Source organism: Capra hircus, chromosome 22, assembly GCF_001704415.2.
Source record: "Capra hircus breed San Clemente chromosome 22, ASM170441v1, whole genome shotgun sequence".
NCBI classification, from domain to species: Eukaryota; Metazoa; Chordata; class Mammalia; order Artiodactyla; family Bovidae; genus Capra; species Capra hircus.
Window position 1 is genome coordinate 59,109,265 of NC_030829.1, and position 24,690 is coordinate 59,133,954.

A 24,690-nucleotide genomic window follows, 5' to 3' on the forward strand; every position below is an offset into this window, starting at 1 on the left:
CCCCGAGACGAGCACCTCAGGACTCGGGGAGTGCGTGGAGCACGCTGACCGACAGCAACTGGGTGCACACGCCCGAAGCCCGGAGACGCTCAAAACTGTGGGTCCTGATCCAGGGGGAGGCCACACAGGGAGGTGTGTACAGAAGAGCTGCTCTGTGACCCTAGGCTCCGCGCTCGGGGGCTCCCCGAAGCAGGCGTCTGCTCAGGGCACGCTTACTTTTGTTTGGCTACACCGTGAGGCTGGCAGGGTTGGAGTTCCCCAGTCAGGGACCTGGGCCCTCAGCAATGAAAGCACAGACCCTAACTGCCAGGGCAGCCCGGAACTCCCAAACTGTACATTTGCTCACGTATGTGTATCTAACTGTCTGTAACACTTACTTTAAAAAAAGCCTTTTTATCATATCTCGAGAGACAAAGAAAGCACTGTGTGAGGAGGGGAAGGGGAGGGCGAGAGAGACGAAGGGAAAGGCTGAGGACTCAGCACGGAGGGCAGGTGCTGACCAACAACGCACAGCGGCACCCAGCTCTCAGAGCTTCCCATCATGCTCTGCCCCGCCGGGCAGGGATGCAGAGTGCACCTCCTGGATGCCCCAGACCCCGGCAGGGCCCGGGTCGCCGGGAGGGACAGCCAGTGTTCCCAGGACAGGCCCCAGGGCCGGGGCAGAAGGCACGCAGTTACCTCCAGCTGACAGCAGTCGCCACCTGCTGGACTGTCTGTCTGTCTGTCTGTCTGTCTGTCTGTCTGCAGGAAAGCACTCAGCTTCAGGAAGCATGAGACGCTGAACCATCCTCACAACCCAAGTGAAAGCTACATCCACAGCACCGGCCGGGACGCCAGGGCTAGGCTTCAGATCAACATGGAGTGTAGGCTGAGCCACCCGTCTCCTCGAATGAACCAGCCTCTGCAGGAAGCGGCCCAGACTCCACGCAGCCGGCCTGGCCTCCTGAGACCCACAGCGCTTGCGGAACATGCCAACCTACCGGGGCCACACGGACGCCCGGTCAGGGAGGACGGCCTCCTGCACAAAACCGGACGAATGTCTGCCCGGAGGGAGCGAGCCCAGGCGGGGACAGCCCAGTGGCACAGGGCTGTGCTAGGGGGCTCCTGTTTCTGTCACTCCAGCAAGCTGCAACCGTATCGCGGACCTGCGCCACTGCCTACAGCGCGCCTCTGAGGCGCTCTGCACGGAGTCGAGGGAGGTGCGCCCTCCTCCTCACAGCCGGGCGCCTCGGGGGCAGAGCAGGCAGCCCGGAGAACAAGCCGTAGCCGCCGGGCCCGCTGCAGCCTCGAGCAGCCTCGCCGCCGCGCTTCCCGGCCGTTCTTGCTCCTCTCCCTGGTTCCAAGTTTGTCTCGAAAAGGTTTTTCTTTCAAGAAGGTTTTTCCAGTCGTCTTAACTCATTCCTCTTGGAACGTGGGCTTCCCTGAATCCGTGGATTGGTACCGCATCCACCGTGAAAACTTCCTAGCAAGTACGCACCTTGGCCTCCCTGCTCTTCTGAGACGATGAAAAGCCTGAGCTGCTCACCGAGGCCTGCTTCCGATGTTCCCACCACTCCGCTTCCCTTCCGCCCGCGTCTGCTGTATCCCACCTGCTACACACTCTCTAACTTGTCATTCTGGGTTACCGTGTTCCATTTTCAGCAGCCCTACTGACCCTCGCCACCTGCTTAGCTTCTCCACAGACAGACGAGATGGCTTGATGTCTTTAAATACAAAAACCACTCTGAACTGCCAGGGAGGTTTCCACTGGTCTTCACCGTGTTGCCTCCTGGGAATCATCTCTCTTTTTTCGGCATGCTGCTGAAGGCCCATAAAAACAGGGAAGGATTCCTCAAGACCCGGAACGAGGATGCCTTTGTCCGGAGATGGTGTTTCCATTTACTTCCGTCTTTTCAGCTGGCTGCAGAAGCCTGAGCACCAGCCTTCTGTTCCAGCCTGAGGACCACACACTTTCTCTCGCACAGTTTCCAGACTCTGCTGGGTTCTCGGCGGGTGCACTGACTTCAGGAAACCCTTAAGATCTGAGCTTGTGGGGCGTCATCAGACTGGCACCCAGCCTGCAGGGGCTGGGCCTCCCTTCTGCAAGCCCTTGTGGTTGTGAGAGCCACCGCTGTCCGTCGGCTCCTGCTCCGGGACACGGGGGTCTTCAGGCAGCATCTGAGCCCAGGACCTGGACGCAGCGCCCGGCCACAAGGCCGAGAGCTCACCTGTCCACCTGCTGTCCCTGCCCCCGTCTCCTCTCGCCAAGCGCTCTGAGGGTCCTGGTTTCTGCGTGCCGGTTCTCTCTGAGGTGATCTGCTCAGCTCATCCTGAAGCTCCCTGTTCCCTCTGCTGAGCCTAACCTGGGCTTTGCCTGTGCAGCCCATTTTCTCGGCTTCGGCAGAGCCCGGGCCGCGGCAGGGCCCGAGCTCCCGCCAGCCCCCGCTCCTCCCCGCTGCCGTCGAGGTCTGTCCTCTCCAGCGGGGCTCATTCAAGCTCTAGCCGCGCGCGGCCTGAGGCTGCAGCGCCGCGTCTTCCGGCTGTGCTGCCTGCGGCTTTGTATGTTCACACCCCCCGAGCTCCGCCACCAGCCAGCGCTTACAATTCTGCCACCTGGAGAGCACCCCACACCCCACCACCTGTTTACCGTACAGCTGGAGGTCTGCACCGTGGAACCTGCCCACCCCCGCCCGCCGCTGTGTCTGGCGCGGTGGGGTGGGAGCCACGTCGCCCTCACCTGGACGAGTGCATGGCCCAGGAGCACGGGACACGCCCCCGCCACAGCCCGAAACGCCCAGAAGTCTCAGCAAGCCAGGTGTCAGCCAGGACCACACAGCGTGGTCTCCCCAAGACAGCACTCAGGGCAGAGAGCAAGGCTCAACTGCTGTGGAGGCGGGGCTTCCGAACACAACGCCTGGGCTGAGAGCTGGTGCTGCAGGATGCCAGAAGCTGGGGCGGAGGGCCTGGCCAGCAGGGCCCCGAGGGAGCGCATGCGAGGCTGGTGGGAGCTCAGCTCCTCCCCAGCGATCAAGCCCAGGCCCCGGCAGTGTACGTGTGGTCAGAACCATTGGACCTCCAGGGAAGCCCCTCTTAAGGAGCCAAGTGAAGGAACCGTGTTTTTCCCAAGTGTTGAAAGGGAAGCCCCTGAAATCAGATTAAGCTGCTACATGAAGAAGCCAGGCTGGCTGAACAGAAACACAACCTACAGGGCCGTGAAGCGCAGAAGACTAGAAGCCAAGAAGACCACTAGAACGGCTGCCACGAGAGCCCAGGAGAGAGGCAAGGATTCTTCAGCCTCAGCACAGGCGAGGGTGCTGGGAAAGGGACGACTTGGACGTTTTGGAGACACAAGGCAGGAACCGGAAGCGGCCAGCTTCGCAGCAGGAAACTGAACCACAACAGCAAAGCCCAGGGAGGCCAGTTAGATTCGAACTTTGGGAAAAAAAGGGAAACTGCTGGTGTGCCTCGCGGTGCTGAGGACGCCCCGGGTGTCCCGTGCTGCGTCTGGCAGGCCGCTGGAGGCGAGCTGCCTGTGAGCATGGCCGTGAGGTCTGACAGGGAGGGCGGCGCCAGGACAGAGGCGGGGCGGGGCGGGGGCGGGGCGCCGCTCACCTGCATGGTCACGAGCCTGTCGTCCACCATCACCTCCTTCGTCAGGAAGTCCGCGCCTATCGTGGCTTTGTACTGGTTACTGAACTTCTTGTTCACGTACTGGTTCATAAGCGAGGTCTTCCCGACTCTGAAATGGGAGAAAAACCACAAGTCAGGCCGGCCGGCATCGCACACCGACTCTGACGTGTGCCATCTGGAAGGACTGTCTGTCTCGCAGGAGAACAAGGCCCGCCCCTCCCAGTGCGGGGGAAGCCTCCAGTTCACCCAGTGGTGATGCGCGCCCACCAGGGACGGACGTGGGCTACCGGCAGGGGTCAGGTCCGGAGAAGCACTCCTGAGCTCTGGTACAGCTGGTAGAGCCTAGTGTTTCCATTTCTCTCCTTCCAAAAGGGGGCTGGCAAATGCTCTCCTTCTAAAAGAAGCTCCAGCAGTAAGATCCCTGCACTTGTCCCGAAGTGTCTCTGCCATCTTGGGTCTCTCCGTCTAGTGGTGGTTATTCAGTCCAAGAGAGTAGTGGCCAGAGGCACCCACTGGCTCCCAGCAGACATTCACACCAGGCAGCCAGCCTGCTGCTGTTGGTTTAGTCGCTAAGTCGTGTCCGACTCTTGCAACCCCGTGGACTGTAGCCCGACAAGCTCCTCTGTCCGTGGCATTTTCCAGGCAAGAATTACTAGAGTGGATAGCCATTTCCTTCTCCAGGGGATCTTCCCGACCCAGGAACTGAACCCGGGTCTCCTGCATTGCAGGCAGATTCTTTACCGACTGAGCTGTGAGGGAAGCCCAAACCAAGTTTAAAATCTGAAGCAGAAAAAGCACCAATATTCCGCCAAATTGGAATCCACCAAAGCAGGCTCCCCAGAGGGGTGTTTCAGTAAGATAACTCAGCAAGAGACCGGGGTGACTCTTCGGGTGACGAGGCAGCAGGACAGGGCGGCAACACCTTCCTTTCCACAAAGGCAAACACTCGCTTCACCCACAGAGGACCTGGGAGGACAGCCCAGGGCAGTGTTCCCCACCCGGCCATCTGCGCCCGAATCTCCAGCAGAAGACGACAGGAAGTCTGTCTTCAGGCAAGTCCAGGAAACGGGCCGAAAAGCAGCACTTTCAATCCTGACAGTGGAGCAGAGGAACCGAGAGGGTGAGCGCGGGAGGCGGGCGAGGGAGAGCAGAGATGGACGGAGCGTGTGTGTGGATGTGCGGATGCAGCCAGCGCGGGCCCGCGGCTTGGGGTGGACGCACGCTTTTTAAAGGCTTCTCAGCGGATTAAGGAAGCCAGCCAGGGCAGGAAAACCACTGCCTTTTAAACACCTTTGGACAGGAGGCACACTTGCATCATTACATGACTTTCAAAAGCACGTCGCCTCCGGTCTGAGCTTTCAAGGGTCACTTCAGATGCCAAGTCTGAAAACCTCCCCTGCACCCTGAGTCTTCCCAGTGACCACAGAGCTAGTCAGGCCCAGCCGGAGGCGGGTGCAGGCGCGCCTCCCTTGCAGGCGCTCCGCAGACTGCCTTCCGCTTCGTTTTCTCTCTTTGCAGACCGCACGTCTGTGGCGGCCCCGTGTCAAGCTAGTCACGGGCGCCACTTTTCCAACGACGTCTGCTCCCTTCACGTCTGTGTCCCATTTTGATAAATCTTGCAGTAGTTACAACTCTCCCATCATCACTCTGCTCTGATCTGTGACCAGTGATCTCTGATGTCACTACTGCAAAAACATGAAGACTCACCCAAGGGTCAGTGGACGGGTGGCGTTTTCCGGCAGTAAGTCGCCTTTAAACTGCCGTGTGTGCGATGCTCTTTAGGCAAACGGTCACTGCACACCAAGCGGCGATGGTACGGTGCGAACGTGACTGTTCCGTGCCCACGGAAACCAGAAAGCTCCCACGGCTCACCTCACTGTGATGCTGACGCCGCAGAGGTGGTCTGTAAGCGCCTGCAGCGTCTCGGAGCTCTACCTGCGCCACCAAGTGTGCCCCAAACCTCCAGCGTGGGCACGGCACGCTGCCCACAGCAGCAAACCTCCATGAAAACTCTCCTCCCTCCTCTCACCAGGTAGGAAAGAGGAGCCGAATGAAATTATCACTGAGTTCAAACAGCCACCATTTTCTCCAAACGGGACAAAAGGCCCCACGCCAGGGAGACCCGGCCCCGCAGCAGGGAGAGCTGGCCCCACGGAGAGCAGCGCTAGAGCGCCACCAGGGTCTCCGCTCACGTGCGGGGACACTCACCCAGAGTCTCCCAGGATGATCACCTTCAGCAGCACTTTCTTCCTCGAGGTCATCCTTCAAGCTGGAAGGAAGGAGAAGGCACATGAGCGGCACAGAACTGCCGAGGGGAACCCCTCTCTCGGCACACGCACAGACGCGGCCCGGGAGCTCCACGCCCCAGCCTTCCGGCTGGCTCCCCGCTGCACCCGGGGCCTGGATGGAGCGCAGGCTCAGCACGGGACCCGGGCCAGGAGCGCGCCAGGGGCACCGGAGGAGCCTGCAGGAGGCGCGACCGCCGGGACGCCGGGGCAGCGTGGGCGAGCCTGAGCGCTGCTCACGCAGGCCTCCTCGGCGCAAGCCCTTTGTCCGCCGTGGAGCAGCCCGCCTCTCCCCACCGCTGTCTACCCCTGATGCTACCTGTCCGTCTTCAGAGTACGGACCCTGCACGCAGCTGGCAACGGCGGACCACCTCACAGCTGGCCCTCGGCACCCGCGCTCCTGCCTCTGCGGCTGTGCAGTCTGCGTTCTTTAAAAACCCCTCACGGGCATCCCTGGTGGGCCAGGGATTAGGGATCCGCCGGCCAATGGTGGGGGCACAGTTTCCATCCCTGTCCCAGGAAGATCCCACGTGCGGTGGAGCAACTGAGCCCTGAGCCACAACCCGGGAGTCGCGACCACCGTACCCAGAGCGGAGCTCCACCCTGGGGAAGAGCCTGTGCGGCGACGAGGCCCGGCACAGCGGGAGCTCCGCCCGGGGAAGAGCCTGTGCAGCAACAGCGTTTGACTTTGCAGCTTGAGACCGTCTTTCCCCAGGAAGCCCTTCAGGAAGTCTTCTGGAGCCTGGACCAGACAGCATGAAGAAGCCCTGCTGGTGCTCAACCCCCTGCCTCAGCCTGACCCCGGATCACTTTCCTATGGGCACAGGCCTTGTGGTCCTCAGGAGTGCCTCAGAGGCCTTCAGGGGGAGACCGGTGGCAGGAGGGCAGCAGTCCTGAGCCTGGGCCGGTGTCAGGACCGCACGTGAGGACCACGAGGAGCACCCCTCGGCGCTGACCCCATGGGAGAGCTGGGGCTGCCGCCGCCTCCAGAGGCAGCAGCGTCCTCAGCAAGGACCCCACGCCTTCCGGGGACCCCCAGCCCTGGCCCCTCCTCAGGAGGCTGGGTGGAGACGACCAGGAACCAGCAGGGGTGGCGTCCGCCTCCCATAGTCAGCAGAGCGGGGACCTCGGGGCTTACACAGGACCGAGCGGGGAGGGCGTGGGCTCAGGAGAGCCTGGTGTTCTTCCAGGTGGGGCCTGAGAAAAGCTGCCTCGAGTCTCTTCTCCACCTGCCTGGCTTCCTGAAGGCTGAGGCTGACGGCACTGCCGGCCACAGGGCCGTGACTCAAGAAGGGGATTCCTGGCCCACACTCCCCAGCGCTCTGACCTCGGACGCACCGGCCAACCCCTTTGCTGGGAGAAGGAGAACAGCTCTTAGGTCGGAAGAAGGGTGTCAGGCCTGGATGAGAAAAGCACTCAGGACAGTGAAGAGAGCCCAGGCAGTGGTCAGTGAACGCCGGTGCGCTGGTTCCAACGTGCGCCGAGTGCAGAGCCGAGCACACAGTGGCGTTTAGAAGGCAGCGCGCACAGCGGAACTCAGGGCTGGCCACCGCGCGCCCCGTTTCCAGATGCTCGCTGCCAGCTGTGCTCCACGAAAGGCAACGGCAAGGGCTGGAGCGGCGGTGCGCAGGGCAGGGTCAGAGGGAGGGCCCGTGCCCCTGAGAGCGGGGCTCTCCGCAGCTCTGCTCAGCGTGGGGATGGGAGGCAAACCAGAGGCGGCGAGCAGGCCCCACAGCCGAGCCCGGGGCAGGCTGGCTCAGCCCCCAGTGCCTTCTACGCAGCGCCCACTCGTAGTAGTCAGGAGTGGGACCAGACAAGTCACGCCAGGCCTGCCTCCTGTAGCGTTTTCTCCGTCACGTGCAGGGCTGGCGCTGGCTTTTCCTACCTGCAGTGAGAGGTTCAGCCCCAGCGTCTCCAATCACCCATGAGACCGCCGGCCCCACCGGCCTCCCGAGGGACTGCCTTAACCAAAGTTGAAGCGTCTCACCTCGAGGTCTGGGGCTGAATAGGGGCCGAGATCAGAGTGTGATGGCTGGGGCACGCTTCAAACGCAAAGGGCAGATTAAGAAAAGGGGTGAAAAGAAGATGCCTTTGCAAAGAAAGACACCGATTCTCAGAGTTCAGTAAGTGCCACTTTGCACCGAGCGCCCTTTCCTAACATCAGAAAGAAGACGCAAGAAGCACGCCCCACCCTCGCTGCCCCCACGACGGCTCACGCCCACCTCCTCTGGGTCCTGCTCACAGGTGGCAGGCAGCCCCGAGTGCCTTCCTCCCTGCACACCCCATCACAGGCCTGGGGACCCACCGGAGGCGCGTCCGGGAGGCCCCTCCAAGCTCGTGTGGCCCTGCACACAGGCCAGAACCGTCCCCCCCGTGGCGCCGGTCAGCCACTGTTTCAGCGTCTGATATTTCTCTGGCTGCACTAAGCATTTAAACAGCCACTCACCTTCCGTCTGACATATCGAAACTCTAGGGACAACAGTGCCCGAGAGGACACCTCTGAGCTTCCACCCGTAGGGTCCTTTTCTGGGACGCTGGAATGCTCGCTGGGTGGAGGTCTTGTAGGCGCTCAGACTCCTGAGACCCATGCCAGCCACACGGAGCTGAGGACCACTGGCCAGTCCACACAGCGGGCAGCCCAGGCACGGGGCGGTGGCCTGGCCGCAACACCCCGACTCTGAGAGCCCTCACTCCTGGGGGCTCCCCACAAGAGACACGCCTAGCACAGGAGCCGCTGTGCTCCCTGAAGCCCAAGGCTGGGGGCCCATCAGGTACACCCAGCCCCTCCCCACCCATCAGATGCCATCACGAAGCCGGACACGTGACCACAAGCAAGCTTCCCACAACAGAGGTGCCTGCACGTGCCTGCAACAGGGTTCCCAGGCAAAGGGGTAGGAAGTCAGTGAGAGGCCAAATTCTCACTCAGGGGAAAGGTTTCTGTCCATCTTAACCCAAGATATTAAGAACGGGATTACTGAGATTAAGAATAGGATTAACTGTTTAAGAATGGGATTATTGAGTCAAAAATACAAAAGTGGTTTTATGACTTTTGCTAATTCACTTTCCTGAAGGATTTTCCAAATATAACTGCAGCCACCGTTGCAACAGTTAACAGATATAGGATCTAAATGAGAAAAATTTTACTGAGACAAAGAAAATCAGGAAAAATGAAGAGACATCTCCTACAGGAAGCCCTAAAGTAAAGATGAAAGTTCTTCCCTGTTTAAATAATTGCAAGGATTTGGGGGGAATGGGATGAAGCCATTCTATCTTTCTTAGTAATAAATGAACAAGAATCCCTCTCAATCCTTTCAAAAAAGAGCAGTGACAGGGAACTGGCCTAATCGTCTTGGAAAGTATGCTACAGAAACAATATCAGCATGACAGGCTGGAATTCCAGTGTTACAGAACTCAGCAGTACAAGGCTGACCCCCCACTCAGTGGTGAGAGCCAGGTTAACACCCCTACAGCTCGTCTTCCCAAACAAACTCCCCAGCAGAGCGGAGGTGCAAACTCAAGGAAGAGACAAATCAGGTCTCTCCTGGAGGGTAGGTCACAAACGACTTTCTTCATATTCACTTACTGTCATCTTTCCAGGGCAAACGACCTTCAAACTCAAAGGCTATTTCTATTTTGGAGAAAAACGTTCACTGTTGACTTTCCAGTCAGTTCTCCTTGCAAGAGCATTCCTGTCCTGCAGGACACGCGCCCCTCCGCGCGGAGCCTGTCAACAGACGAGGCGGGGTCACGGCCAGGGCCGGCCCAGAGGGCGCCACCGGCTTCACACTGGCAACCGCTAAGAGCTACGCGTTTGTAAGTCATGTTCTCTGGGATTGGAGCGTGGGACACTTGTTTCTAGAAAAGAGCGAAGGAAAAAACAAAACCAAAGCAAGGAGCAGCGCCTCCAGAACCCTCACCGCGGCACCTGCTTTCTCTGACCCTCTCCCAGCACCGTCTCCACGGACTTCTGCAGACACAAACTGCTCTGAAAATCCCTACAGGGTCAAATGTCCCCAGGGCCTGGGACCAGGCGCTGAGGGAACACCCACCAGCCCAGGAGTCCCTCCCAGGGCCTTTCTAGAAGGGGTATTCGCAGCACATCCCCTTCCTTCTGTCCTCAAACCCAGCCTGCTCAGCGCACATCACCGTTCCACACGCTGCGTGCACTCCTCCCCCAGGGACACTGCTGCTCAGGTGGGAAATCAAGAGCTAGACTCCCCCGCACACGCCTGGAGTCACTGCTCTCCTCATCTTTGAAGCTGAGCAGCCAACTGGCCGTAAAAGCAGAGGCAATAAGGAAGCCGCAAGCAGGCACAACCATCAGGAAAGCATCGTGGCCCAGCCCAGACTGTGGGCTGGGCAGGGCCAGTGAGGACAGCAACGGACTGCTGGAGAAGATGGGCGGGGGCGCGGGGACACGGGGCCAGGGAGGGGAGGGGCAGGAAGCCGGGCCACCCCTACCTCTGCCGCCAGCCCGAGGGCGGCCCCTCAACCAAGGCACTGCCCCCGTGCCGGCCACGCGGGGGCGCAGCCTGCGCTGAGTCCTCCGGGTTTAGGCAACCTGAAACCCGGGGGGTCCACTGATCATGCAGCCTGCGTGCTCCACGCAAACCTTCGGCTGTGATGGTGTCAGCCAACAGGCTGCTGCTCTGTGTCCCATTTACAGCACCCCAGGGGAAGCGCAGCAGGCAGGAGCCCCAGGACTTCAAGAGGATACTGGGAGGCCCGAGAAGACGCAGGAGACACACCAGCGAAACAAGCACATGCCGAGCTGCGCGGCACCCCAAGGGCGGTGGCCTCAGCTGCGGAGCAAGACAAGCTCTGCTCCGGGAGATGGCTGAGCAGGACTGGAGGAGGTAAAGGGCACCGGATGTCCCAGGCAGGACGGCCCGCTGACCCGTCAAGGGCGGTGGCCTCAGCTGCGGAGCAAGACAAGCTCTGCTCCGGGAGATGGCTGAGCAGGACTGGAGGAGGTAAAGGCACCGGATGTCCCAGGCAGGACGGCCCGCTGACCCGCCAACACTGCCCCCAGCACGCCCTGTCCCTCCCAGTGCCCCTTCGAGGGGGTGCCTGCCACTCCACACTGCCCCCCAGGTGCCTTGCGCACATGAGGATGGGAGACAGTCCCGGAGACGGACCTGGGAGTGCAGGTCCAGGGACGGCCCCAGCGCCTCCTCCTAGGCTTGGCCCGCAGCGATGTGCCAAGCTCCCCACACAAGCACAAGGTCAGCACTCTCTGAGATGAGGACTTCTAACCCCCTGCCTACCGCTCACCAGGAAAGGCCTGGCTGGCGGTTCTCACCAGGGTACACACTCTGGAGCTGCCACAGCATCGACTTACATCATGGGGGAGCCTGTCAGGCGGGGCCTGCCTGGTGTGGGGCGGGGCCTGCCTGGTGTGGGGCGGGGCCTGCCTGGTGTGGGGCGGGGCCTGCCTGGTGTGGGGCGGGGCCTGCCTGGTGTGGGGGCGGGGCCTTCTGGAGTGGGGCGGAGCCTCTAGCTGTGGTGCACAGACTCTCTAGCAGTGGTGTAGGCTTAGTTTTTGCACCACGTGCGATCTCAGTTGCCCGAGCAGAAGCTGAAGCTGCACCCGCTGCCCTGAAGGGCGGATTCTTGGCCACTGGACCACTGGGGAAGTCCCTCTGAGGGCATTTCCAACAGTGTGAAACACGTACCTAGTCAACCAGCATTCCTAGTGTTATCACTTCACCTTCCAAATCTCATCACCCCAGCCTCTCACACTAGCTCGCTGACTCTGCTACACCAGCACGTTAACTCACACAAGTGTGTCCGAGGCCCTAGTCAAACATCTAAGACAAATCACAGCTTCATTTACGTGCACCCTGAAGTCACACTGTACCAACCGGGACTGCGCCAACACCAGCAAACGCTGCGGCGGAGGGAAGGGAAGCACAGCTGACGCGTGGGCGCTGGCTGACCACCCGCTCCGGCTTTCGCCTCCGTCTACTGTTCTGCGGTGACAGTTTAGGCCCACGAGTGCGAGAAGCATGGCTCCCCGCTCTCGAGATCCTAACCCAGGCTGATCAGATGACCTCAGACTAAGGCGCCCTACGTCCTGACACCCTCCTCCATGCCTCATACTTAACCACGTCCACTCACGAGTCCCTGTCTCTCTCAGGAACACGGGTCACTAACCGCGACCTAGGGTAGAGGCACACCCACTTTGGCTCGGACACCTGCTGAGGGTCAAGTAAAGTGTCAGTTACTGGGGTGGACGTTGGGGTTGACCTATTCCCTGGTGGTCCAGTGGTTAAGACTTCATGCTTTCAACGCAGGGGGTCCAGGTTCCATCTCTGGTCAGGGAACCAGATCCCACATGCTGCCACTAACGCCCACCTGCACAGCCAAAGAAACAAGAAGGCCACCGTGATTGTCTAAGCTGAACAAAGCACTCTGTTTTGTAGCTTCCGAGCGGTCACCTGGAAGCCCCAGTGGCCAGATGCAGCTGGCTACTTCACACCTCCTCGCTGGACAAGGGGCTTGGTGTGATCCTATACACGGAGAGGCCACGTGCAGAATGAGCCCAAGCACCTGACACCCATAATGGGCCCTTAGGAGTCACTTCACCCCATCCTGTGCTGGGGGAGGCACCCCGGGGGCACCCACAGCCTGCCCGGCTCCCGCCTGCACCCCCCGAGACCACGAACTACCTCCTGCGCAGGGAACTGCTCTCAGCCTGCAGCAAGACCAGACAGGCCCACCCCCTCCAGCACCGGTCAACATCTCCACTCAACTACTGCCCACGCAGGTGCCTTCTGGATCCTCAGCTTCCCGGCTGCCGCCCTCTGCCTGGCTCAGACTCAGTGCGCCTCTTACGCCACCTGCCTCGCACGCGCACCGTCCGTTAGTGAAAGACGGTGATGCCCTAAGAACGCAGAGAACTTTACGGATGTCTAGGAGCTCCCTCGGCATGGAGCCCCTAACTGCACAGGACGGTGCCGCCCGCCTCAGCAGTCACCCCGAACGTCCAGGCAGTTCACTGCCGCTGGGCTGAGCTTCACGACCATGCCCGCCCTCTGCTGGTCCAGGCCACGCATCCCCCATGCGGGCGTTACTAACCATGGTCTGCGGCCCTCCAGAAGCTGAGCATAAGGACACAATACATCCACAGTATTAAAATTTCACTGGGGCAGGGGAGACAGTTGGGGAGGCGAGGCTGGATCGGCAAAGGCCTGGGGGGCAGAAGGGAGATGTGATAATGAAAAGTGGTGGGGGAAGGCGGGTCTAAACGGGGCGGTCCTCTACAGCACCCAGCTGCTCAGCCACACCGGCCGCAGGCTCGCACCTGCCCCGCTGGCCTGTGCAGGCAGAGAACACTTGCGTCTCCACAGCCGGTGAGTTCTGGGGTGTGCTGCTGGTCTCAACAACCCTGGAGGATCTAACCAGCACTGGCCGGTGGTCCTTGCACACCTCCGGTCTCAGTGGGTGGCCATGCATTGCTATCCAGCCCATCGTCTTTCCCTCTTGAAAACACAGTAAACACCGGCTCTCCAACAGCAGCTTTAGGCCCCAGCGCACACGCGGGCTCCTCATCAGACTGTCACAGGAGCGTGCTGGCTGCACCCTGACCACTTCAAAACACTTGCAGCCACTGGTCCTGGCTGGCCAGGAGTGTCCACACAGCACCCCAGGTCCCCTGTACCCCCGAGCTGCCTGTCTGAAAGCCAACAGCACTGTGGACGACACCAGCAGCACGAAGGACCCAACAGACCGCACTGGCCCGGAGCAGGCGGCCTGTGGAAGGTCAGACTAGGGAGCGCCGCCCAGACCTCAGAGCCTCCCGGGACCAGGGGTGGACGTCCGCTCCTGACCGAGCCGCGTGTCCCAGCAGACCCTCCGCCTGCGTGTGCCTGTGTGAGGTGGTCACAGGTACTTTTCCCTCAAGGGCTCTTGCAGGAACCACGGTGACTGAGGTGTGCCCCAAGGCTAGACCGACTCCTAAGCAGTCCTTCCCGACCACTTCCAAGTCAAGACGCCAACATTTAAAAAAGAGTCCAGTCAGCTAAGTGACAGTCTGTCTCCACACGTGCCGATTTTTAAGGGTCCACAGCACCCAGAGCACAGAACGCAGGACATCACACGTGTGGTCAGGTTACATGCTGACAAGCTGCCACCACCGGCCACGGGCCTACGACCCGGAGCTCAGACAGGGAGGCCCAGGGCACGCGGTGCACCACCACCACCAGGACAGCAGCCAGAGAGGAAGGGCAAGGCCCACCGGCCAAGAGGAAGAGTAGGGACCGGGGCAGACAGACCCCGCCAGCACCCACAGGGGCGCCGAGCCGGCGGAGAGTGCCCCTCCTCATGGGAGGGCTCTCGGTGGCTGCTGGGACCCTGGAAGGCTCCGAGGGCCCCTCCGTTCTGAAGCGGCTCCAGCTCAGGACTGGCTTGTCTCTCCCACACCATAAACTTCAGTTCCCCGTGCCCACTGTCACACCACCCCGACCCCGCCACCGCTTCAGGGAGCAAGATCACAGGACTACACGCCTGCGGGCACATGGGATTGACCGCTTTGGCGTGAAGTGGGCCACTACCTCCTGGGAAAAACAGGTTAGGGCAGCAACTCCCGCCCAACGTCTGGGGTCACAGGCTCCGAACCTCGAGCACTGCCTGCTTCCAAGTCAGATACCAGGGATACGGGAGTCCCAGGAGCGCCACGCTTGGTCCCAGGGCCACTGCCCTCAGAAAAGACCTCTGGGGCAAAGACCACGTTTCATATCAAGTCGACAAAGTACATTAAACCAAATACATAACCACCGGGGCTTTAATTCACAAAGCCTCCTCACCAAAACATTTTTAAACGAGTGTTCAAAAATTTCAGTATTAAACGAAAAAGTAGCCCGACTTAGCATTATGAACTCATATCCTGTAAGGAGACTCACAGCCAAAAGGGCGTGGGCTGCCTCCTGTGGGGAACAGTGCCCAGATCCCGGAGCACCCTGGGGCTCGCACTCCAGGCCGTCACTGTCCCTGACCAGCTGAACGTGCAGAAACGATGGCAGAACAAATGACTCTCAGACACACAAATGGATTCTAGCAGGACAAGCCCCTCGCGTGGAAAAGCCAGTTTTGTGACCAGCTGCAGGGTCCTTACAACACTGCTGACCTCCATGTATATGTGCTCTTTGTTCATTTCATACGACAGTCATGATATTACCTTTCCTTGAAACTGTCTTTAACTATGCCCATCACCTAGGGACTTCCCTGGTGGTCCAGTGGATAAGACTCCAAGCTTCCACTGCAAGGGGCACAGGTCAATCCCTGGTCAGAGAACTAAGACCTCCCACAAGCCACATGACCAAAACCAAACAACAAAAAACCCCCCAATGTCCACCCCAAACAAGGCTACTCTGATGCCTGTCTCTGAAGAGTAATTCTATTAAAGTACTAACCGCAGTTGTCCTCTGGTTGCTAAGCCATATCTCACTCTCTGTGAGCCCACGGACTGCGGCATGCCAGGCCTCCCTGCCCTTCACCATCTCCCGAAGTTCACTCAGACTCATGTCCATCGAGTCGGTGATGCCATCCAACCATCTCATCCTCTGTCGTCCCCTTCTCCTCCCGCCTCCAACCTTTCCCAGCATCAGGGTCTTTTCCAATGAGTTGGCTGTTTGCATCAGGTGGCCAAAGTACTGGAGCTTCAGCTTCAGCATCAGTCCTTCTAAAGAATATTCAGGGTTGATTTCCTTTGGGATTGACTGGTTTGACCTCCTTGCTGTCCAAGGGACTCTCAAGAGTCTTCTCCAGCACAATTCAAGCACATCAATTCTTCAGCACTCAGCCTTCTTCACGGTCCAACCCTCACATCCATACATGACTGCTGGGAAACCATAGTTCTGACTAGACAGACCTTTGTTGGCAAAGTGATGTCTTGGCTTTTCAATATGCTCTCCAGCTTGGTCGTGTCTTTCCTTCCAAGGAGTCAGCATCTTTCAGTTTCACGACTGTGTCTCCGTCGGCAGTGATACTGGAGCCCAAAAGGAAAATCTCTCGCTCCTTCCACCTTCTTGCCTTCTATTTGCCATGGAGTGCTAGGGCTCGATGCCATGGTCTTAGCACTTTGAATGCTGAGTTCCAAGCCAGCCTTTCGCTTTCATCAAGAGGCTCTTTAGTTCCTCTTCACTTTCTGCTATTAGAATGGTATCCCCTGCATATCTGAGGTTGATATTTCTCCTGGCAGTCTTGATTCCACCATGTGAAATATCCAGCCTGGCATTTCACATGATTACTCTGCAAGGGTGACAATATACAGTCTTGACATATTTCTTTTTCAATTTGGAACCAGACCATTGTTTCATGTCCGGTTCTAACAGTTGCTTCTTGACCCACATACAGGAGTCTCAGGAGACAGGTGAGGTGATCTGGTATTCCTCTCTCTCTAAGAATTTTCCACAGTTTGTTGTGATCGGCACAGTCAAAGGCTTTACCGTAGGCTTTCTCTATGATCCAACGAATGTTTGCAATTTGATCTCTGGTTCCTCTGCCTTTTCTAAATCCTGCTTGTGCATCTGGAAGTTCCTGGTTCCCCTACTGCTGAAGGCTAGCTTGAAGGATCTTGAGCATTACCGCGCTAGCATGTGAAATTAGCGCAATTGTACAATAGTTTGGACGTTCTTCGGCACTGTCATTCTTTGGGATTGAAATGAAAACTGATGTTTTGCAGTTCCATGGCCACTGCTGAGTTTTCCAAGTTTGTAACATTTTTATATTGAGTGCAACAGTTTAACAGCATCATCTGTAAGGATTTTAAACAGTTCAGCAGGAATTCCATCACCTCCACTAGCTTTGCTGGTAGTGATGCTTCCTAAAGCCCACCTGACTTGACCCTCCAGGATGTCTGGCTCGAGGTGAGCGGCCACACCACGGCAGTTATCCTGCAGAGGCTTCTGTGTGTCCCTGCCGCCTCTTCCTTACCTCTCCTGCTTCTGCCAGGCCCCCACCGTCTCGGCCCTTCCCTGTGCTGCTCCTTCCATGGAACGCTCCCTCGCTGGCTCCAGTCTCCCTGAAGAGGCGTCCAGCCTCCCTGTCTGCTGCTACCCTCTCCTTCCCTACACTGCTCACTGAAGAAGGCTCTCCTTGCTCTCCTCTGGACTCTGCACTCAGCTCCGTATGCCCCAGTTAGGACTCGCCAGAGAGACGGAACCACGGATCCAAGGGCAAAGGAACAGCACCTGCTGCTTCTGCTGGCGCCGTGTAAGAGCCTGTGTTTTCCCAGGTAAAGTGAGATTTCAAAAGCGTTGTTAAAAATAAACTTCACATACATGAGATTCACGTTTCTATAAGGATGTATGAGATCACGGAATGCACACGTGTGAGATGTAGCATTTAGACTAGTGAGGAAGTTCTCGCAAGATCACGGAGGCTGAGATGCCCCGCGATCGGCAGTCTGAAGGCCTGGGAACCAGGCAAGCTGGTGTCAGATCTCAGCTGAGCAGGGGACTGGGAGTCCCCCTCGGCGTCCCCCAGGCCCGGACAAGAGCAGCCTGCCCTGCTCAGCCCTCACGCCCAGCTGTGCGCCCCACCCAGAGACACAGCACAGACACCCTGGAAGCAAGCGTTAGCTAACCCTTGGGGGCCACTGCCGGCCAGGCTGACACACAGCACTCACCAGCGCACCAGGCAGGCGTGAAAGCCCCACAGAGCTCAGGGCTCAGGCGAGAGTTCAGCTCCTCTGGCTGAGGAGGAAGTCCTCCATTACAAAGGTTACCATCCGAAGGTTATTACTCAAGTGCAGCTTTACAGGGATTCAGACACAGTGCGTGCAAGACCTGGCAAACCACAGACCCACCTGCCTCACAAGATCACTGACGGCCAGCTTGCTGCAGGTAGCATTTAGGAAAACCACTGCTAAATACTAACTCAGGGTGGAAACGTACCAGTGACCCACTAGAAAGGAGAAGAGCCGAACGTCCCGTTGCCAGGTCAGGTGTGGGCGCTTCTCCGCAGGTCCATGCAGCACTGCGTGGCACACGCCACGTGCAGACCGCGGTTCTCCTCAGGCGGGACAGCCGCTCCAGAGCAGAGCTCGAAGCTTCCCCAGCCGGCGCCGTGACCACCCGGGATGGAAACACGAAATCACATCTCAAGGTCAGAGATCTGCCAGCCGAGATGCCATCTGGCTCTTATTTGGAAGGAAGACCGTGTCTGGAGCAAGGACACCCACCTCAGTGTGCGCACCTGTAAGAGCCTCACCCGCAGAGCGGCCACTGGGACTGTTTCCGGGACCCTTCCTCCAGGGCCGACAGGAACCCTGCGCGGATCACGCAGCAGCCCCTGCTCACCTGCCCCGGCCCTGGGCTCTGTCTTGGAACTGGTCTGCCAGCCGAGATGCCATCTGGCTCTTATTTGGGAAGAAGAGCGTGTCTGGAGCGAGGACACCCACCTCAGTGTGCGCGTCTGTCAGAGCCTCACCCACGGAGCGGCCGCCAGGACTGTTTCCGGGACCTTTCCCCCAGGGCCGACAGGAACTCTTCTCGGATCACGCACGCAGCAGCCCCTGCTCGCCTGCCCCGGCCCTGGGCTCCGTCTTGGAACTGGCCTCCTGCAAACAGCGCTCGTGCACCAGGTCCTACAGAATCTGTCCTTTCCTGCCTGGCTTATCTCACTTGGCATGTTTTCAAGGCCCGTCCACCTCGCAGCCCACACTGGAACTTCATTCCTGTACATGGTGAATAATACACCCCCGTATCTATTCACCAATGGATGGGCACACAGGGTCTTTCTCCCCGTTGACTGCTGTGAGTAATTCTGCCATAACCCATAGTGTATGACTATCTGCTGGAGATGCTGATTTCAAATCTGATGGGTAGATGCACCTCAGTGTCAGGACATACGGTAATTTTCTGTAATCTGCACACTGCTCTCCATACAAGTCCAGCATTTCACACTCCTACCAACAATACACAAGGGTCCCAATTTCCGTAATGCTCACCAACACATATTTTTTTTAAAATACAGAGCCAGGCTTCTGTGGTGGCTCAGTGGTGAAAATCCACCTGCCGATGCAAGAGCCACAGGCTTGATACCTGATCCAGAAGATCCCGGATGCTTTGCAGCAACTAAGCCCACGTGCCACAACTGTAGAGCCTGTGCCTTAGAGCACGCAGACCGCAGCTGCTGCAGCTCGAGCACCCAAAGCCCAGCTCTGCAACCAGAGAGGCCACTGCAGTGAGCCCACACGCGGCAACCAGCAAGGCGCCCTGGCCCGCCACAGCGAGAGGAGCCCTTGCTCACCACAACTAGACACAGCCTGAGCAGCAACGAAGACCCAGCACAGCCGTAAATAAACAGATAATAAGGTTACTTCGGGCAAGGGAAAAAAAGAGCCACCGTAATCCAAGTAAAGCATGTATCACCATTCTGAACTCCCCTAATAACTAGTGGTGCTGTGTATTTATTTTCTGTGTGGATCAGCCACTTCCACATCTTTTTTGGAGAAATGTCTACTCTGATCCTAAACCATCTATAATCAAATTGCTTGTTTGCTATTGAGTTGTTCAAACTTTAAATATGTATTCTGAATATCAGCCTTACCAAATGTACAATTGGTTAGTATCTTCCCCATTCTGCAGGTTGTCTTTTTGCTGCCCTGACACCCTGCTTGGAAACACAAAAGGTCTAGTTTGGATGAAGCCAAGTCTACCTGTTTCCTCTGATGCTGCAGGCGCTCTTGGTATCACAGCCGTGGCATCGCTGGGTCCAGCACCAGGGGCCTCGCCCTGTTTACTTCTCAGAGTCCCACAGCTCTAAGTCTCTCTCTTTTTTGCAGCACTGAGCAGCATGTGGGGTCTTGGTTCCCTGAGCAGGGATCAAATCCTCATCTCCTGCAGTGGAAGCGTGGAGTCTTACACCCCTGGACCACCAGGGAAGTCCCTCACTTTTTTCCTTTAACCTCTTAAGATTGAGGTCTTTGAGACTGCAGTACAGGACACACCACCATAAAACTCCCAGGAGAGAATGCAGACAAAACATTCTCTGACATCAGTCATTCCAGTGCTTTCTTATCTCAGGCCAGTCTCCCACAGCAACGGAAGTAACAGCTGAAATAAGCAAACGGGAACTAAGCAAGCACACAAGCTTTTGCACAGAAAAGGAAACATGAACAAAGGGGGGAAATCTACAGAATGGGAGAAAACATCTGCAAATGGTGCGACTGACAAGGGTCTAACTTCCACAATATACAAGCAGCTCACACGTCTCAGTAGCAACACCACAACACAACACACAAACGGCCGCAGAGCAGCCACGCCCACATGCCGCACTGAGCGCGCGCCTCGCAACGAAAAGGCCCGGCGCGACGAAAGCAACACCCCACGCCCCAAGTAAGGTCTGACACAGCCAAATAGACTTAAAGAAAAACAACAACAACAAAAAAACGGGCAAAACCTAAATAGACATTTCTCCAAAGAAATACAGCTAGCCAACAGGCACATAGAAACGTGCCCAATATCGCTGATTTTTCAAGAAACGCAACTCAAAACTACAATGAGGTACCACCTCACACTGGTCAGAATGGCCATCATTAACAAGTCTGCAAATAATAAATGTTGGAGAGGGTGTGGAGAAAAGGGAGGCCTCCCACATGCTTGGTAGGAGTTTATCAACAGGCCGCTGCGGCCACTAGGAAAGTTCCTCAAAAACTAAAACTCGAGTTGTCACATGATCCAGCAGTCCCACTCCTGGGCGGACATCCAGACAGACTCTAATTCAGAAAGACACGCAGCCCAGGGCCCCGGCGGCCGCCCCGCCCCGGCGGCGCCGCTGGACACACTCGGACGTCCCGCGGCGCGCGGGTGCCCGGAGCAGCGCGGCGCACATGCGCACTGGAGCACGACAGCGGCGCGGGGAACAGCGCCACCGTGCGGCCACGCGGGCGACGCCGAGCGAGCCGCCGCGAGACGCCCCAGCTGCCACTCACACGGGGAACCCGGAACAGGACACCCGCAAACCTGGGTAGCAGAGACTCACGGACAGAGGACACAGAGGCGTCTCTGCGGCTGCCGAGAGGAAGGGAGGCGGGGGGTGGACTGGGAGGTTAGGGTGAGCAGAGGCAAACCGGTGCCCAAGGGACGGGCGACAAGGCCCCACTGCGCATACAGGCGGCGTCCATTCAACGCCCCAGGGCGAACCGCCCCGGAAAGAGCAGGAAAAAGGAGGCAACGTGCAGCGGAGTCACCTGCTCCACAGAAGTCAGCACAACACGGTGAATCAACGATTCGTCAATGAAAGAAGCTTCAGGTCTCCCATTTAATCTTGCGTATGACGACAGGTCCAGGTCCAAATCCGTCTGCAGGCAGGCTTTTCCCAGCACCACCATCAGTCACCGAAGGCACGGCTTTCACCGCCGAACGCGCTCGGCATCTTTGCCAAAGGTCAGTTCACCTTGCATGTGAAGGTTAATGTCTGGGCTTTCCAGGCTGTTCCGCTGGTTTACCCGTGTTTCCTATTCTAGTATCACACTGTTCTGATTACCACAGAGCTTTGCAGTTTAAAAATCTCAAAGTGGGAGACCTCCAACTTATGAGCTTTCAAAATTACTTTGACTATTGATTGTCCCATGGCTTTCAGGACAGGTTTTTCTATTTCTGCAAAAAAAAAAAAAATAATAATAATAATTGGGAAGTTTGACAAGGATTGCATTGAATCTGTAGATGGTTTCCCAACAATATTAATTTTTCTAATTCATAAATGAGCTGTCTTTCCACTTACTTACATCTTTAACCTCTCTCAGCAACGTTTATAGTCTTTCGTTTAGAAGGCTTTTTCATTTACCAACTTAAAATAGATTCCTAGGTATTTCATTCCTTTTGGTGCTACTGTGCACGGAACTGTTTCCTAAATTTCTTTTTCAGATGGTATCCTGAAATTTGTTGAATTAGTTTATTAGCTTTAAGAGATTTTAGTCTTTTAATTTCGGGGTATGAACTCTGTAAGGTACTCCACGTATAAAATCACGTATCTCTTTCCTGTCCAGTTTGGATGTCTTTTCTTTTTCCTGCTGAACTGCTCTGGCTGGAACTTCCAAGACTGTTTTGAAGAGAAGTGGTAAAGTGGGCACCCCTGCCTTGTTCCTGATCCTAAAAGACAAAGCGTGTCCTTCGCCTCTGTACATGACGTTCTCTGTGCGCGTGCCATATGAGACCCTCGTTATGTGGAAACAATTTCCTCCTATTCCCAGGATTTCTAGTGTTTTCATCCTGAAAGGCTGCTGTCTTCTGCATCAGTTGAGATGATGTTTTCCCCTCTCATTGTTAACGTGGTCTGTTAACAATCGCTATTTGGTTGTGGAACCAGCCTAACATTGCAAGGAATAAGTCCAACCAAGGAATAAACCCCACGTGGGCCATGGTACAGAAACCCTTGTAATAGGCCGCCGAGTTAAACTTACAGCTATTCTGTTAAGGACTTTTGCACCACTCTTCATAAGAGATACTGACTGATACTTCCCTTTTTTTTTGTAGTGTTTGATGACTTTAGTATGAGAGCCACGCTGGCCTCCTTGGTGGCTCAGAAGGTAAAGAATCTGCCTGCAATGCAGGAGACCCGGATTCAATTTCTGGGTCAGGAAGATCCCCTGGAGAAGACAATAGCTACCACTCCAGTATCCTCGCCTAGAGAATCCCATGGGCAGAGGAGTCTGAAGGGCAACAGTCCACGGGGTCGCAGAGAGCTGCCCACGACCGGGCCCCTAACCCTCACTTCACTGTCAGTCCTGGCCTCATGGAACGGGCTCAGCACTGTTTTCCCCTCGAGACTACAGATTGGGGATGGACACGTGCACAGGGCTAGATTCACAGCGGACAGCCGACAGGATCTGCAGCAGAACACAGGGGGCCTGCTCAGCTGCGTTTGAAGGGATGCGTGAATACGTGCGGCTGAGGCCCTTCGCCGCTCACCTGAAACCATCTCAACACTGTTAACAGGCTGCACCCCAATACAAAACAAAAAGCTGGAAGAAAAAGCAGCAACGTTCTCCCCTCTTCAATATCTGGGAAGAATTTGCGAACTGGTGTTAGTCCTTTACCCGTCAGAACTCACCAGTGAGGCCGTTAGGCCCCAGGCTCCTCTCTGTCCGGAAGCTTTCGGTAACCGACTCCATGGCCTAGCTTGACGACAGTACGACCCCATTCTCTATTTCGTCTGGCGGTCTGTGTATTTCCAGGAATCTGTTTCACCCAGGCTATGCAATTCATTTCTGTACAAGTGTTCCGAGTTAGAATCCTTTTATTCATAAAAATGGTTAGTTATATCTCCCCTTTCTTTTCTGACTTCAGTGATATGAACCTTTAAAAAATTCTCAGTTAATCTAAAGTGTTTTCTGCTCTAACCTGGACTATTTCCTTCCCTTTTAAGCTCTGGGTTTAAACTGTTCTTTTTCTAGTTCCTCAGGAAGTGAAGCTAGGTTGTTGATCTGAGATCTTTTTACTGTCAGCGCCTGTAGCTGTACTTTGCCCCTCGGTACTTCTGTGCCGAGTCCTCTGCGCTCTACTATGTTGTGTTTGCAGGGTCACTGTTCCCAGACCAGGGACTGAACCTAGGCTTCCAGCAGCGAACGCACTGAGTCCTAACCACTGCCAGAGTCCCATCCCTAAACAGTTTAAGATTTCTCTTGTGATTGCTCCTTTGGCCCGGCAGTTTTGTAAGAATGTGCTGTTTGCCATCTATGGTATCTGTGGCTTGTCTAGTTTTCCGCTTGTTACTGACTTCTGACTCTCTCTCATTGTGGTCCGAGAGGTACCTTGGGGACTTCCCTGGCGATCAGTGGCTCAGATGTTGCTTTCCAGCACAGGGGGTGCACGTTCCACCCCTGGTTGGGGAGCAAATATCTCACATGCCTCAAGGCCAAGAAATCAAACATAAAACAGAAACAATAACTGTAACAAATTCAATAAAGACTTCAAAAGTGGTCGACATCACAAGAAGAAAGAAAGAAAGGTACTTCATATGACAACCTACTTTTTAAAACCTTCTGAGACTTACTACGGCTCAACATGTATTCTATCGTGGAGAACGGGCGTGTCCACTTGAGCAGATCGTGTGTGCTGGTGGCGGGGGGCAGAGACCCGTGCCTGCTGGACGCGGCCCGTTTACTGAGTCACTCACGTCCTCCTCGCTCATGGATCTGCTGTCGGGGTCCATCCACTGTCAGCGTCAGCGTCAAACTCCTCTCCCCTCAGCTCTGTTCATTTGTGCCTCAAGAATTCTGACGGCTGTGGAACAGTGTGCAAACGCCTGTCACTGCTGGGCCTTCCTGCTGTACCGCATCTTCTCACATGCTCTGTCTTGTCAGGTTTTTTTGCCTTGAAGGTTACTTCACCTCAGAGGAGTGCAGCTGCCGTCTCTTTTGGTTACGACCTGCATGAGTCCTCTGCACACCGTTTCACGCCGAACATCTCTCTCTCTCTGGCTCCAAAGTCAGTCTCTTGTGGAGGGCAAGTAAAGGGCTCACGTGTTTCTATCCAGACCGCCACCTGCCGTGTGCCTGGCGAGTCTGATGCGCGCAGGTGGAGAGTCACTAACAGGCACTCGCTTCAGTCCTCTCCCTGCTGACGAGGAGGCACCCGTGGACTACGCAGAGCTGCTCAAGATCGTGGGCCCACGCAGCTTCACCAGGGCGGCGCTGGCCCGGCTGGCCGTCCAGGACATCAAGGAACAGCAGCAGAGCTCCTCCACCTCCAAGGCGCTTTTCCATGAAGGCCATGCCATGAAGGTTTGGGGGATTTAAAAATCACTATACTTATTTATTTTGGCACATAGGTTTAGCTGCTCGGTGACC

At 56.8% G+C, this 24,690-nt stretch overlaps 1 protein-coding gene across 2 annotated transcripts in view; it reads right to left on the bottom strand.

Annotated features, from left to right (window-relative positions):
* The window catches only part of RAB7A (RAB7A, member RAS oncogene family), a 45,223-nt gene that overhangs the window by 4,909 nt on the left and 15,624 nt on the right, over window positions 1-24,690 (bottom strand). The window contains exons 2-3 of one of the 2 annotated variants that reach the window (XM_018066621.1): window positions 5,818-5,878; window positions 3,592-3,718 (exon numbers count right to left, since the gene is read on the bottom strand). In XM_018066621.1, the coding sequence (XP_017922110.1) occupies window positions 3,592-3,718; window positions 5,818-5,870 (180 nt within the window). In that variant the 5' untranslated portion in view covers window positions 5,871-5,878. 2 annotated transcript variants of the gene reach the window in all.